The sequence below is a fragment of the Pelobates fuscus genome, chromosome 5 (assembly GCF_036172605.1).
Source record: "Pelobates fuscus isolate aPelFus1 chromosome 5, aPelFus1.pri, whole genome shotgun sequence".
In the NCBI taxonomy this organism is placed as follows: domain Eukaryota; kingdom Metazoa; phylum Chordata; class Amphibia; order Anura; family Pelobatidae; genus Pelobates; species Pelobates fuscus.
This window is the reverse complement of record NC_086321.1, coordinates 306433065-306450021: the sequence shown is the minus strand read 5'-3', so window position 1 is coordinate 306450021 and position 16957 is coordinate 306433065. Positions and strand designations below refer to the sequence as shown.

The 16957-nt window shown below is 42.2% G+C and overlaps 1 protein-coding gene across 1 annotated transcript in view; it reads right to left on the bottom strand.

Moving 5' to 3' along the window:
* SPMAP2L (sperm microtubule associated protein 2 like) overlaps nt 1–16957 on the bottom strand; it is a 54556-nt gene that overhangs the window by 25377 nt on the left and 12222 nt on the right. The window contains exons 2-3 of the mRNA XM_063457345.1: nt 16456–16576; nt 12430–12476 (exon numbers count right to left, since the gene is read on the bottom strand). Of these exons, the coding sequence (XP_063313415.1) occupies nt 12430–12476; nt 16456–16544 (136 nt within the window). The 5' untranslated portion in view covers nt 16545–16576. The remainder of the gene's footprint in view (nt 1–12429; nt 12477–16455; nt 16577–16957) is intronic.

Below are 16957 nucleotides of genomic sequence, written 5' to 3'. Positions count from 1 at the left end.
TTCATGTTTTTGACTTATTGCTTATTGCTATTATTGTTGTACTTGTTTGTACTTGGTATTTTTATGTTACCTACATCGTTGGTGTACTTGGGTGTTCCCCTGGGACTTTGCCCGCCGCCGCGGGCTGTTTTTCCCCTCCCTCCCGTCCCTGTTTACTCTGCACGCTTCCCAGCAGTATCCCTCTGCCGCGACGGTCCTTTCCCCTGCGACCGCGGCTGAGTGTGCTCGTTTCCCTCTCGCGGGCTGCCCGCGCGGGTAGGTGCACGCGCCCCTTCCCCCGCCGGGAGCCGGTCCGCGAGCGCACTCTGACACGTGCGGCGGCCATTTTGGGCGATCACTCGCATCACTCCCTGTTCTGCCGTGCGGTCGGTCCCTGTTTTTACTCCGGGTTCCCCTGCTACACCAACGATCAGGTTATAATTTGTATGCTTTTCTGCTGGGTTAATCAACCCATTTATCTGGTGTTTTTCTTTTATACTTCACTTAGTGCCCGTTTTTTCTCTAAGTGTCTACTGCCATTATGCAGGATAGTAAGATGGGCCTACTGACCCCTCTGGGGATTTCCCAATTGATAACCCTGAGGGTGCTATGGCCTCTCAGGAGTTCCAAGCCTTATTAGAGGCCACTATGGCTTCCTCCCTTCAGAAGGCTATTGCCTCAGCAATGGGGGCTGTTTCATCCTCCTTTACCCAGTCACTTCACTCTGTGTTTTTGCCTTCCATGGCTACCCCTGCCCCCCTGGGTGTGGGGTCCCCTGCCCAAACTGTGCCGGGTGCCCGTAAGGCGAAATCTCGACATATCGGCTCCCACTCCTCGATGCAGGCTTTGCCTGCCATGACTGACACGCCTCTGGCGGTCACAGATCACGCGCACAAGAGCCCCTGGCCGGGCTAAAAAGGCTAGATTGTGGAAACGGGCTAGAGCCCTGGATAATGGGTCGGATACCGACCGGAGTGTGGAAGATGATTCCGATATTATGGAGTATGACTCCTATGTTGAGGGCGAGTCGGGCGAGGATCAACCCCCTACGGGTGTAACCCCTTCTGGGTCCTCTGCCAACCCCCGAGGGAAGGTGCCAGGCCCCGCTGGGGATGATAATAAAGCACTTTTAGACCCACAGGGTAACCCCCTGTTTGACCCGGACGACCTACGTCACCCGCGGTCTGCTGAATGGGTCCCTCCGGACTATATCTCCCAATATGTGGCTAAGCGAATACGCACACCTCTGTCCAAAGAAGGTCGCAATAAATTGCGCGCCGAATGCCCACGACCTTCCCTCCCTGGCGCTGCCTGTAAGACCCCAGACGTTGACCCTCAAATTGCCCAATTTTTAAATAAGTCTGGATGGAAACCTAAGAAGGGTCTTGATCACTCCCTGAAAGGGTGCCAAGACAAAATCCTAGATACGCTGGGCCCACTGTCGAAGCTGTACGAGCTTCTTGACGCCGCTCGTACTGGTGACTGTTTTGTCGATGTGGCCATCGGGTGGGTCCAGCGGGGCTGCCTTCTAGGGAATGCTAACACGGCCATGTCTTCCGAGAGACGCAAGACAATTCTCTTAAAAATAGACCCTAAACTGGCCGCTATGACCGTGGCGGAACCTGATTCAGCCGATGAGAAGATGTTGTTCGGCACATCCTTCGTGAAGGACATGGGATCTTATGTCAAGACCTTTACGGCAATCGACAAGGCGCAGGCCGTGGTTTCCGAGGCTCGTTCCGTGCCACCAGAGGTTCCTTTTTTCCAAGATCCGAAAACGCCTCCCTTCTTTCCGGCAAGAGGGAGATCGTGGGGCTCCAGATACCCCCGTGGTGGGTCTTCGGGCAGACGCCCTTATGGTGAGTACCCTTTCTTCCCCTCTCGATCAGGTTCGGGTGGCGGGGAGGCTGGCCTTATTCTACCTAAGGTGGGCAGATATAACCTCAGATGCTTGGGTTCTGCAATGCGTAAAGGGTTATCAACTGGAGTTTGTCTCCCTGCCTGTTCAAATTTCTGCCCCCAGGGAATTGTCTCTCCCACAGGAGCAGGACGCGATGATCTCCGCAGAAGTTGAGGAGATGTTCTCGAAAGGCGCCATCGAGGAATTGCCGTTCACCGCTCCAGGCTTTACGAGCAATCTCTTCCTAGTGCCCAAGAAAGGGGGCGGAGTCCGCCCAGTGATAAATCTTCGCCCTCTCAACGCCTTCCTACGCTACCAACATTTTCAGATGGAAGGCATTCATTGTCTGAGACCTTCTGCGACAGTCAGATTGGATGGCCAAGTTGGACCTGAAGGACGCGTAGAGTCCAGGGACTACTTACACTTCACCTGGCACGGACGGCGTTGGCGTTTTACATGCCTGCTGTTCGGTCTCTCCTCGGCCCCTTGGTGTTTCACCAAGGTAATGAAGCCGGTGGTGGCGTACCTCCATACACGGGGGGGTTCGCCTGATCATTTACCTGGATGACATCTTGATCATGTCCCAATCGATGGAATGCCCAAGACTGCATTTGGACTGGACTATCAACCTTTTGCAGAACCTAGGTTTTCTGATCAACTGGGACAAGTCGGTCCTGACCCCCGCCCAGTCTATGGAGTTTTTGGGGTTCCAGGTGGATTCCATACGGCAATTCCTGTACTTGCTGGAATCCAAGATGAAGGCCATCCAGAAGGAGCTTCGGCAAGCTCTTCGTGCTTCAGACTTGTCGGTTCGGCAGTTAGCGAGGATCATCGGTCTGCTGGCCTCCTCCATTCAGGCGATATTCCCAGGCCCTTTGCATTACCGGGCCCTCCAGAGGCTCAAGGTCACACCTACGTTCGGGTCACTCCTACGAATCACGGATATGTTTGGACGAGGAATCCAGAGACGAGCTGGTATGGTGGCTGGCACACATGGAAGCCTGGAACGGAAGGGCGATTTTCGGTTCCATTCCGGATGTGATCATAGAATCAGATGCCAGCTTGCACGGCTGGGGTGCTCGTTGTGGCGACGTTTCCACAGGAGGCAGGTGGTCCGACACAGTAGTCGTTGCACATCAACTGCCTGGAACTTCTGGCAGGAGCCTTTGCGATTCGCAGCCTTACCCCTGGAAGGGCGAACTCTTGCGTTCTCCTCAAGTTGGACAACGTATCGGCGGTACGGTACATAAATCACCTGGGTGGCACCAAGTCCAGGATGCTGGCTCTCTTGGCGAAGGATTTTTGGCAGTTCTGCCTTTTCAACAACGTTTCGGTGACGGCAGAACATATTCCGGGTCTGGACAACTCTGGTGCGGATTGGAATTCCAGACATTTAAGAGACTCGGGAGACTGGCGCTTGCACGCCTCGGTCTTCCAAAGCTTAACCAGTTTGTGGGGGCGATTCGAGATTGACCTATTCGCCTCTTGCCTGAACACTCAGTTGCCGAAGTTCTACAGTTGGAGACTGTATGGCCGCCGGGCCGCCTGTATGCTTTTCCTCCATTCAACATGATTGCTCGCACAATCTCGAAACTGGCTCGTCACGACTGCTGTCTGGCTCTGATCACCCCTCTGTGGAGATCCTGTCCGTGGTTCCCTCGACTGATGGAGTTATCCATAGACTTCCCACGTCTGTTACCGAACTTTCGGGACCTCCTTCTGGATCCGGATGGGAACTCGCACAAATTGGTATGACGGCTTGCCCCTGGAAGCGTGGTTCCTTTCAGGGGACGCTGGGTTGTCCCTGACGTTCCACAGACAACTCTCTTGCTCCTCGAACGCCTGGGCTCCGGGCACGCGATCAGCTTACCATGCTGCATGGAAGTCTTGGTCTGGTTGGTGCATGGAACGGGCAATGGATCCCGTATCTGCCCCTCTCATTTGATCCTGGAGTTTCTCACAGCCCTGTTCGATTCGGGCAAGGCGTACAGAACTATCAATATTTTCCGCTCGGCCATATCTGCCGGTCACGGCGGTTTGGAAGGTTTACCCGTCGGCAGGCATCCTTTTGTATGCCGCCTTCTCAAGGGTATTCGCCTCGCCCGTCCACCTAGGTCGCGTTTTTCGGCCTTTTGGGACATCAACATAATGTTACAGTTCCTGTCGGCTTGGTACCCTTACCATGACTTGACCCTCAAGCAGCTATCCTCCAAGCTGGTTATGCTGCTTTGCTTGATCTCTTGTAAGAGGGTCTCCGATGTTAGGGCTCTTGACTGGGGTGCCATTGTGTTTACTCCTGAAGGTGTTACTTTCAACATTTCTAGGAGGAATAAGTCGGCATCCAAATCCTTCGTGTATCCTAGATTCTCGGGATGTCCGGCACTCTGTCCGGTGGATTGTCTGAAGGCTTATCTGGATGCTACACGGACGTTTCGTTCGTCTGACCGACATCCTCTATTAATTTCCTTTAAGGCTCCTCATCAGCCGGTTTCGACACCGACGCTAGCGCGTTGGATTCGTTGGCTTTTATCCCTAGCGGGTATAGACACGTCTATCTTCACGCCTCATTCTGTACGAGGTGCTATGGTCTCGAAGGCATCTACAGTTGGTTGCCGTCTGGAGGACATCATGCGCGCAGCGGACTGGTCTCGAGAGTCGACCTTCAGGGACTTCTATTTCAGACCAATTGAGCACATCGCATCTCAGGTGATAGCACAGCTTTGAACTTGCATAATATGAGCCTCCGTGTCTTTAATAAAATTCCCAGATTTTACTAGTAACATGACGTAAAGTCATGATTTTATTAAAGACACGGAGGCGAGTATTATTCCCTCCCACCCTCCCGGTGTGGGGTCTGCGAGTGAGATGCGTTTTGGACTATTCAGGTATGTTGCATATTGGTCCGTTTTTGTGGTTTATTACATATGCCTATTATGATAGCTTGATACTAATCATATTTTGTATTTTTCAGATTTCAGTTCTGTTCTGTGAATAACCAACAGTTTTTGACTGGTAAGCACACAGTTTTGAGTTTGGTTATTACCATATTTCTCTCTCTCTTTTAGCTTGAAGTTATGGGAGTGCTTCCGTTTCCTGTTCTGACCATGTTGGATATCGTTCGTCTTAGCTGGTCTTCGGTTTTCGCAAGAAAGAGGAGGATTGTGGGAGACACAGGCCTTATTTAGTCACTTCCTCTGTTATACTATTGGTTGCCTGTGTACTTATACAGTTTTTTCCTTTCAGTTTGATAATATTTATATTCCTCTATCTTTGCTGCTGAGGAAATAAAGAAAGAGTTATGCATAATATGAGCCTCCGTGTCTTTAATAAAATCATGACTTTACGTCATGTTACTAGTAAAATCTGGGAATTTACACTGGGAGCTGACCGAGGTGCTGAACGGACGGCGCGGAGGAGGAGAGAGCTGACAGGAGCTGCAGGAAAGGTAAGTTACAGCTCTGACAGCCCCCACAGCCCCTAGTCTGTATTATGGCAATGCAAATTGCCATAATACAGACTATTGACTCGAGTATAAGCCGAGTTGGGGTTTTTCAGCACAAAAAAGTGCTGAAAAACTTGGCTTATACTCGACTATATACGGTAATTGGATTTACTCTAATTGTCTATTCTAATTACTCTTACTAATCAAACATCTGCAGATATTATATTATATGTAATACATAGATGTATATCAATTTAGATATGCCCAATGTCCAGTAAATTATATGTTTACATTTGTAAATTCATGTGAGATGTTTTTTGTGGATAAACATGAATTCCACTGTTTTTGTCTATGTCTCTATGCTACTATTGTTATTTGAGCTGCCACTATCAATAGAGACTGTGGTTTTTCACTTCACTCGCGAAAGCGGACGTGACGTCATGCGGAAGTAATATGCGTTCCACGGTGGAACGCATGCCAACACCGGCGATCATTTGATTGATTAAAAGACGGATATTTAAGAAGATTCACATTCCCATCACAGCTACACATCCCTGAGGAAGTCCAGAGAAGGACGAAACGCGTTGGAATTGTTTTAATTTGTGTTTTTTACCGAACTTTTATTTTCACATTGTTTGGTGCTGCTATCCTGTATCTTGATTGGTCCAGCTGCTGCTTATGAATACCACCTAGTGTGGAGACAAGCTGTTTTTACTCTGATACACTGTAAGTGCAATACATGCAATTTTTACTTTTTATACAATCTGCACTATCTATTTTCTATTTTCTTCTCTCTATTTGGAGTGCATTAGAAGATTTGCTGCCATCTCATATTGGGATTCATCGCTGGAGGTCCCTCATTTTTTCCAGTTCCCTAATACAGAGGGAGATATGCCTGATTTCATCTTACCTTTGTGAGTTCTCTACCACCCATAATTTCAAGTGGTCTTTAACCCCTTAACGACTAATGCAGAGGCAGACCTGAGCACCATAAACCCCACGATCGCCGCGATTGCGGCGATCTGGGGTTAATTTTAACGGGTGACGGACGAGGTCCGTCACTCGTCATTAACGCATTCCCCTGAGTGACGGACCTCGTCCGTCACTCAGGGGAATGCGTTAATGACGAGTGACGGACCTCGTCCGTCACCCGTTAAAATTAACCCCAGATCGCCGCAATCGTGGGGTTAATGGTGCTCCGGTCTGCCTCTGCATTAGAGGCAGACCGGGAGCACCGGATCGGGCTGTCAGAGTACATGTGCCCGCTCTGACAGCATGTCTGAGCGGGCACATGTGCTCTCTATACTCACCTCCGCCTCCCTGCACTTCCTGGTTCTGTGTGAAGTGCAGGGAGACGGATCTTCAGTGATCCTGCCCCCTGGTGGAAAAAAAAAATAGTAAAATTAAAATCCCACCCCCCTTTAACCCCCCTTTACCCATTTTAATAAAAAATGAACCCCTTCCCTGCCAATTGATCACTGACTACAGTGATCAATTGGCAGGGATTACATTTTACTAAGATCTGATTTTTTTTTTTAACCCTCAGGGGTTCAATTTATTTTATTAATTAATTTAAATATTTTAAAATTATAAATTTAGCTAGCTGGGGAGGGTGGAAGTTAGTGGGGAATTGGGGGATTTAGTATTACGCTAACTAGGGGTTAACGTTAAAAAAAGTTTAAAAATAAGCTTTAAAAAGTTAAAAAATGAAGTTAAAAAAAGTTTTAATAACATTTAAGTAAAAAATTAAAAAAATAAACCCTTTACCCAGTCCAAATAAAAATTAACCCCTTCCCTGCCAGTCGATCACTGCCTACAGTGATCAAAATACAGATCACAGTATTATACTGTTCTAATTTTTTTTTTTAACCCCTGACGATTAACTTTTATTTATTTTTTAACCCTCAGGGGTTAAATTTATTTAATTAACTAATTTAAATATTGTATAATTAAATATTTTGCTAGCTGGGGTGGGTGGGAGTTATGGGAAAATGGGGAATTTACTGTTAGTGCTGCTTACTGCTAGTTAGGGGTTAACGTAAAAAAAAAAGAGCTTAGAAAAATGTTAAATCTGTAATAAAAAGTTTTACGAAAGTTTAGGAAACTTGAAAAAAATGAATAATCAAAACAAAAGTTTAAAAAATAGTTTTAAAAAGTAAAAAAAAGTAAAAAAATACATTTAATAACGCTCATTACCACTACACCTGGTACAAGCTAGCGGAAAAATGATCTCACGCTAAGGTTCAAAATATGCCTTTTGAAATACCCTGGGATGTCTTCTTTAAGAAATGGTATGGCTTTATGGGGTATTTGGATTATATAGCCTGGTAAAATACTCTAAAATGGGACATGGGCACAGCGTAAAAATTCAAAATTTGAAAAAAAATGGAATGGCTGTGTCCCAAATGTGCCCCTCCGATGTCCACATATACCTGGCAAAGGTACATACGGGGGTATTTTTGTACTCAGCAGACATAGCTGAGCAAAATATGAAGTATTATACAGTGGTAGTACACATATGGTTTGCAAAATATACTGTGCAAACTCACTTTGTGTGTCAAAAAGGCAGAAAAAAAACGCTTATAACCACTACACCTGGTACACGCTAGCGGAAAAATGATCCCACGCTAAGGTTCAAAATATGCCTTTTGAAATACCCTGGGGTGTCTACTTTAATAAATGGTAGGCCTTTGTGGGGTAGTTTGAATTTAAAACCTGCAAAGATGCTTGGAAATTGCACATAGGCCCGGCGTCAAAATTCAAAGTTCGGTCAAAACTGATATGGCTTGGTCTCCTATATGGCACTGTAGCTTCACAAAATAGTACCATAGACATACAATGGGGGTGTCCTTTTACTCGGAAGACTTAGCTGAGCATAATTTGGGGGGTTTGAACTTAGTGGCACACATGAAATATACAAAATGCCCAGCAAAAATGCAATCCGTATGTAAAAAATGCACAAAATTATTTTTTACCACATACTTTGGCATGTAATGGTAAAAAAATGGGGGCATGTTAAGGCACAATATGCACCTTATGAGATACCCTGGAGTGTCATCTTTTACAAATGGTAGGCCTTTGTGGGGTTTTTTTGAACAGTCAAACTACTATAATACCCCAAATGGAAGCATAGGCTCATTAAATCCGTCTCTCAAAATTCTACTGTGAATACTGAAAAGGACAGGTCTCCTATATGGCACTGTAGCTTCACGAAATAGTGCCAAAGACATACAATGGGGGTACCGTTGTACTCAGCAGAAGTAACTGAACACATAATAAAATTTTGTACAGGAATAGCACACACCAACTTTACAAAATACACATGAGAAGTTCTTTGTTATAAGTTTGTGTGCGAAAACCCCCAAAAAACACAATTTTACTCCAATATTTAGCAGAGGTTGGCGGTAAAATGGCTACGTAGAAAGTGTCAAAACAACCTTAGGTAAATAGCCTGTGGTGTCTACTTTATATAAATATATACTTTTGTGTGGCAATTTTGTTTTCTTTTATGGCTATTAGGCTTACAAGACAAACATACCAAATTCTAAAATCGCTCCACATAAAAAGTTTATTTTACTCCTTGTGCTTTGTGACCTGTAACTACCAAAAAAAACGTAAAATCCCAGACACATTATATATTCTGTAATTCAGAACAACTAAATGAATTTATTTTTAATTACTTTCCTTAACCTGCACTAATTATGTACACATTATTATTGCAAAAACTGTAAAAAAAAACACACAAAAATTCATTTTTTTGCATATTTCTGTATTTTTTTTATAATAAATAAGCATTTATATATATATGTGTTACATCAAATTAAAGCCCTTTCTGTCCTTTAAAAAACGGTATATAATATGTGTCGGTGCAATAAATTAGTAAAATGCAAATTGCAGTTGAACGCAAATAGCAAAAAATGCAAAAAATGCCGTTGTCATTAAGTGAAAGACAAGCTTCTGAAGCTCTGTCCTTAAGGGGTTAACAATATTACCCTATATATTGTTTATGTATTTTTTACAGATACGATTTTAAATCTAAATATTTCTACATAATCCCAGTTTGTATTCATTTACACATTATCACTTTGGTGATTCACATTATTTTGTACCTTTGGTTTTTTCCTTTTTCTTGTCATAGGGGTAAGGGGCAGCCTAAACTCTATTTTAAAGGGTCTAATTCACATGATGAAGCCCCTATCTAATTACCTGCCTTTCTACAACTAAAGTGTTACACTGAAATAGCCTTACACCTTGTGTGGGAATTGTATATACGCCTCTGCTGTACCACTGGTGTCAGAGTATTTTGCATAACATAAGGCTCAAATGCACAAGATAATGACAGCATATTATAGATAAATGGGTATTTTCAAATATCTATTATTTTCTGGTCACTTTGCAGTGAAGGCGTTTTTGGTCTAATACTTTTATAATCTATTCAAAAAATGAGTCCCTGTTTACAATGTAATGCCATGCCATGTGGAACAAAAAAGACAGACATAACAGTGATGAGTGTAAGGGAAACTGACAGAAAGATCTGATTTAAGCAGAATAGATACTTCTAATAATAGGGTCAAAGGACTGTTAGAGAATACCATTTAAACCACTGAGACAGATACACATCCTGACATGCAACACTTTATTTTCCCTGTTTCTTTGCTCCGGTCTATCTATTATATAAAAGAGGCACAGCTTTTAGCTGTTGTATTTTAATTTAACGTTTTTTAAGGTATCCACTGTTATCATCTAATACCTATAGTAAAAGATAGATATTAGGACCAGGGGCTAGCAATAGCATTAGTAATGGAGGGTTACTTCAACCACCATGACCACTTCTGTGTTTCAAAGTTATCATGGTGGTAGGAGACTGTATGTACTTGACATGTTGCACATTCAGAGATATATTCACTAATGCGCCTGGGGCTAGTTGCACTCTATACAGTATTGCCTAATGTGCAAAACAAACGTATGTCATGAGCACAAACTGCATGCTGGCAACAGAGGTGATCACCTTCTACTCTTGCAGGCAGTTCTTGCAAGGGGAAGCTATAGTTCTAGCAAGGAACACTATAGTCACCTAAACAACCATTAGCTTAATGAAGCAGTTTTAGTGTATAGATCATGCCTCTCAGGTTTTACTGCTCAGTTCACTGCCATTTAGGAGTTAAATCACTTTGTTTCTGTTTATGCAGCCCTTGCCACACCTCCCCTGGCTATGATTGACACAGCCTGCATGAAAAAAACACTGGTTCCCTTTTTAATCAGATGTAATTTACATTAAACTATTTTATCTCTGGCTCTGTAAATTGAACTTTAATCACATACAGGAGGCTCTTGCAGGGTCTAGCAAGCTATTGACATTGGGGATAAGGAAATCTAAATAAAACAGAACTTGCAATAAAGAAAGGATAAACTTTAGATGGCTTTACATTAAGTGTTTAGGAAGGCTGTGCAGGTCACATGCAGGGAGGTGTGACTAGGGTTCATAAACAAAGCGATTAAACTCCTAAATGGCAGAGAATTGAGCAGTGAGGCTGCAGGGGCATGTTCTATACACCAAAACTGCTTCATTAAGCTAAAGTTGTTTTGGTGACTATAGTGTCCCTTTAAGTATTGAGGTTATAGATTAATGTTAAAGGACCCCCTTACCTACTTCAACTCGATTAAGATGTTATGGGGGCAGAAGTGTCTGGCTGCCGACATACCTTCAGGGCTAAACCATTGTCCCCTAGTGCCTGACCACTCTGCCTACTCTAACCCTTCCTTCCAGCTGCCACAGTTTTAAGAATTAGGGGGCCGGGGGAGGACAATTGTACTATAGGGCACCCAGCCCCTATAGGGCCCCCATATTGTACTATAGGGCCACCACCCACCACTCAGGGGTGGGGGCCAGGGGGGGAGGACAATAGGTCCCCCCCTCCCCCTTATTGTAATATAGGGCCCACACTCGCCGCTCACGGGTTGGGGGCCGGAGGGGGAGGACAATAGGTGTGTCCCCCCTCATTTTTATTTAGGACCCCCACCCAACGCTCATGGGTTGGGGCCAAGGGGGACCCTATGCCCCCTGTTTACTTGAATAGCTCCCACTCGCGGGCCACGGGTGGGGGCTCGTGGTGACACTATGTCCCCCCCCCCAGGCTATTTAAGAGATGCCCCACCAATCTTGGTCTTTCAGCCTTTTGGTAGATAACTCCCCATGGGAATTAGGGAGTTATCTACTAAGTGGCTGCAAGATGCAGCCGCAGCATGAATAGATCAGAATTTCCCAAATTTCATCCTAACACGAATGGATGAACTGCTCTCATTCTGTTAGGACGAAATTTGGTAGTTTTGTCGGCGTTTGGGAATACGGAACGGAGGCATCGCGAGAACACGGAGGAAAGGTGAGGATTGTGGGAAAATTTCTCCGACTACAGGAAATGGAGCACACTTTGCTCCTCCGCTGGTCATAGATGGTCACGCATAGGAAACCTCCATAATACAAAGTAGTCCCTACTTTGTCTTATGTTTTAAGGAAAGCTAGAGCAGACAGAAGAGAAATACAAAACAGATCCTGACAGAGGAAGAGAAGAGGAATCGATTAAAGAAAGGTAAGTTCGGCATGACAGTGCCCCTTGAAGTGGTCAAAACTAAAGCCCCAACCATGACTTACTATTTAAAAACAGTAACGTGTGCACAAATTTCTTTCAGCTGCGCTGAATGCATCAAATGTCTATCAATCTATAGATGAACTAATCGATTCACTCGAAATTTGCCTAACAATTTGATTCGTTCAACTCAGCTGTAAGGGATTTGTGTACAAGTCTAGAGTTCACCAAATTGTCTGAGCTGACAAAACCTGTCAGATCTTGCAAAGAAACCATTTACCTCTAGAAACCCCCTAGTTCACTTTACTACCTCTGGGTATCATTTTGATTGCATTAATAAGGGATGAGTTCAGAACACTCAATGAATTTACTCAAATTGATCATCAAATTTACAGGTGTCACTTTAAATTTAATGTGAAAATCCAATTTAACATTTATTACACCCCTTTTTTTGATCTGGATTCTTCATTGATAATACAGAAATCGTGCAGAAGGCAGGTAAAACATAGCAGCAAGTGGCTTACCACAGGAAGTTATTGAATGTGTCCTTTCTGGCCAGTATACAGAAGGCCTGTAAATACAAAACACGAGTTATTCTTTAGGTATACTATGACAGCTTTTCAATTCAATAAGATGATATAAGTGTATTTTTTTCCATCTATGCCCACTAATATTGTATGGCTTCTTTTTACACTTATCATCTGAATACATACCACATTTTAGGGGACTCTGTATTAAAAAGCAATAAAGTGAATTTAGTTTTAAATTATGTCAAGGGGACACGCAAACTTGCTGTGAGTAGCCTATGAAGAAAGATTCTGATGTGCCCTAAGCTTTCAGCTAACTTGCGAGTAGGAAAATTTTATTTTCGAAAACAAGGCCTAACAATTCAAAAGGAAATAGCATACCGACCATAAGGACACAGATGTGCAGGGGCAGACAAGTGATACAAACTGCATCACTGGTGTCACTCAAAGGGATTTTTATTGTTCTGTCTGGTGGTTTATCAGGTTAGGCTAGTATGAATGCACGTCTGTGCTTTTCTCTGCCGGGTTCTAAAGCCCTGAACATAGTGCAAGTGCATCTTGCACTATGCTTTTTAGAGACGGTTCACTGGTGTCCCTAAAATTAGGACTGTCCTACCAAAACAAGGACAATTGGGAGGTCTGGTTTAATTGTGTTAGTAGGAGGAGGGTTCTCCTCTCTGAAGCATAAGTGTCTACTTTGCTCTTCTGGAAATCTGTTTGACCTAAGTTGGTCTTGATCACAATTATGTCATCGCTTGTTTTCAAGTGTTTTTGTTTGGCCAGTTTGCTTCATAATCTCCTCATATTCTGTTCCCTATATTTACAATAACTGATTTTTAACTATTTTTTTCCATTCTTTTTTTGAAATCTTCCCTTACTCTTTTGCATATGTGACCTGTGAGACACGATGATGTAATCAGTGTTTGCTTATTATTTGTACAATTAGCTTTTGCATAATACATACATATATATATATATATATATATATATATATATATATATATATATATATGTATTATGATATAATCACTGAATTCACTTAAATGTATCTTTATTTCTGTATTTGATTTTTATTTTATTATAATGGTTGACTTCCTGGATTAAGATGTCATCATTATGTGAGTGAGTGGATTCTGTACCTGGTAGGCAGACTCACAAAGCAGAACCCCAAGGAATATTTAGAAAGGTATTTAACGTTCTCATTTTGTTTTGTTTGAATGTTTTGCAATTACAAATCTGTATTCCTAACATTATAGTATTCGTATGTGTTGACTTTTATATATTGGATGCATTTTATATTTTAATATTACAGCTACGGAAAGTCAGAATTGTTGTAGTTAAGAATTGTAGAATATTACTTCAAATCATTGTAATATTCATTAATTATATTAATTGTACCTAATATATATTTTTTAAATTGAGGATGCTGCATTTTGTCACCTCATAAACTGTTTAGGGCTGAGATCAATTTGCTAGCTGCTGCTTCTTTGTGCTGTGAATAAGATGGGGGTTGCAAGGGAAATAAGAGATTGACACAATAATAACAGGTTTTTGCAGCATCCTGGCATTTAGAATGCTTGTTATTAAGGGTCACGTCTCATTATAGTGCTATTGTACTCTGTCGGGGATCTGTGATTAATAGGCTATAATTAAATGACAATAATACAAAATAATGTGTACCCAGCACCAAATAATAACTGTAATTGTCCGTCTGGGTACTGTTATTTATATTTTACAACAGGACTTCTAAATGTGATTAGCCCTGGAGATTGTTAACAAGCATTTAAAAAAAATAATTGAGGTTAAAAAAAAAAAAAAGAGATTGTACAGGTGTTAAAACTATGAAAAAAGGCTATTATGTAATACAAACCAACATTACAGTCTGAAGTTACATCAAAAAGAAGAGTTTACATTTACGGCATATATTAACATTAACATATTTTATATGGGAGTCTTGGGTATATCAATGAGATGCAGTGCTATGAGTAAGCAATTGAAAGACTTGGTAGATTATACAAACTAATGGCAGAAAAATATAGTGTTGTTATATGGGAATATATTGTTATTAAAATGCTATTACTTGGGTTATATTGATTAATAATGCCGTTACAATGGCCAAGCTGAAGTAAAATTGGGAGAGTACTGGAAGAGATGTGATACAGTGGTAAAAATGAGTCCGTTACAGTGTGACTCAGAGACAGAACCCAAGATAAAGGTGTAAAATACAGCAAGATGCAGAGAAAGACAGATATAAAGAAGAGACATATACAATATGGAAAAACAAGAGATGAAGATCTATAACATGGAAAGATCAGGGACATAGACCCATTGATGAGATGGAACACAAGAGAGAAAAAGATGGTAAAACATATATAAATCTTTACTATATATAAGGGTCAGTTATACACCCTGTTCCAAATTATTATGCAAATTCTATTTAAGTGTCACAAAGATTAAATGTTTTGTTTTTCAGTTTAACTCATGGATGGCATTGTGTCTCAGGGCTCTTTTGACCACTGAAAACAATCTTATACACCTGTAATAATTAGATTGCAAGGTGAGCCCAATTTAAGGAAAAACTACTAAAGGAGGGTGTTCCACATTATTAAGCAGAGCACCATTTTCATGCAATATGGGGAAGAAAAAGGATCTCTCTGCTGCCGAAAAGAGTGAAATAGTTCAATGCCTTGGACGAGGTATGAAAACATTAGATATTTCACGAAAATGTAGCATGATCATCGCACTATTAAGAGATTTGTGGCTGATTCAGAGCACAGACGGGTTCGTGCAGATAAAGGCACATTGAGGAAGATTTCTGCCAGATCCATGCATCGGATCAAGAGAGCAGCTGCTAAAATACCATTACATAGCAGCAAACAGATATTTGAAGCTGCTGGTGCCTCTGGAGTCCCACGGACATCAAGGTTTAGAGTCCTCCAGAGTCTTGCAACTGTGCATAAACCTTCTATTTGGCCACCACTAACCTATGCTCACAAGCAGAAACAGCTGCATTGGCCAGAAAAATACATGAAGACTAATTTTCAAAAAGTCCTGTTCACTGATGAGTGTCGTGCAACCCTGGATGGTCCAGATGGATGGAGTAGTGGATGGTTGGTGGACGGCCACCCTGTTCCAACAAGGCTGCGACGTCAGCAAGGCGGTGGTGGAGTCATGTTTTGGGCCGGAATCATGGGAGGAGAGGTGGTCGGCCCCTTTAGGGTCCCCGAAGGTGTAAAGATGGCCTCTGCAAAGTATGTGGAGTTTCTGACTGGCCACTTTCTTCCCTGGTACAGAAGGAAGAACTATGCTTTCCGCAATAAAATCATCTTCATGCATGACAATGCACCATCTCATGCTGCAAAGAATACCTCTGCATCAATGGCTGCTATGGGGATAAAAGGAGAGAAAGTCATGGTGTGGCCTCCATCCTCCCCTGACCTCAATCCTATTGAGAATCTTTGGAGCATCCTCAAGCAAAAGATCTATGAGGGTGGGAAGCTATTATGACATCTTGCAAACAAATTCAAGCAGAAACTGTCCAAAAACTCACAAGTTCAATGGATGCAAGACTTGTGAAGCTGCTATCAAATAAGGGGTCCTATGTTAAAATGTAACGTGACCTGTTAAAATGTTTAAAAAGTTAAAATGTTGTTATAAGTTTGATTGAAATAGCTTTTTGATTTCAGTAAATATGCTGCAAACACAACAAATTACAATTTTCAGTTCTTTACAACCTATAAAGTGTTTTGAAACTTACTGTGCGTAATAATTTGGAACAGTGCATTATGTTTAAAAAAAAACACACTTTTATCATTAGGAGGTTTGTTCAAAAAAATTTGAATTGTACTCTTAATAGTTGATAACATGAGAATTATGCTGACTGTTATTTACATCAATTATTTAGGTAAATGAGAAAAATAGAATTTGCATAATTATTTGGAACAGGGTGTATATTTGCAGTTGTATTAATTTACAGAAATGTCATTACTGTAAAATGCTTGGTGCACTTTTGTACTGACCTACCTATTCCAGTGTAACAGAAGGTCCTCCTTGTGACGAGCAAGGGTATTCAGTCGTGCATCATTAGACTGCCAGGTCTGAGTCACAGACATTGTAACGTCCAGTGGCTGACACTTGACCTAATCTAGATTGCATAGCAAGAGTTATAAAAACAAGAACCGTTATGTAACAATATTACTTACTTTGAAGCATAGTAAATCTGTTAAAAATCAAGTATGTGGTTGTAATAATTCTACTTTCTACATATTCTAGTAGTCTTCTTTATCACTGACAAAAAGAGACAGCTGCCCATGACACATGGACTGCCAATGGCCCATATCTTGTACACAATGATCCATTTTGTCCAAAATAATCAAGTAAGATTATAAGTAAGGTCCCTGTGAGACTTTTCTTCTTTCTTGCCAAGCCCATTTCCTCTCTTCTGCTGCTTTTCCCCTCTCCATTTTTCTATCTTCCAGTCTTTTTCTCCCCATGATATCTCCATCAATCTCAAAATTTCTATTTC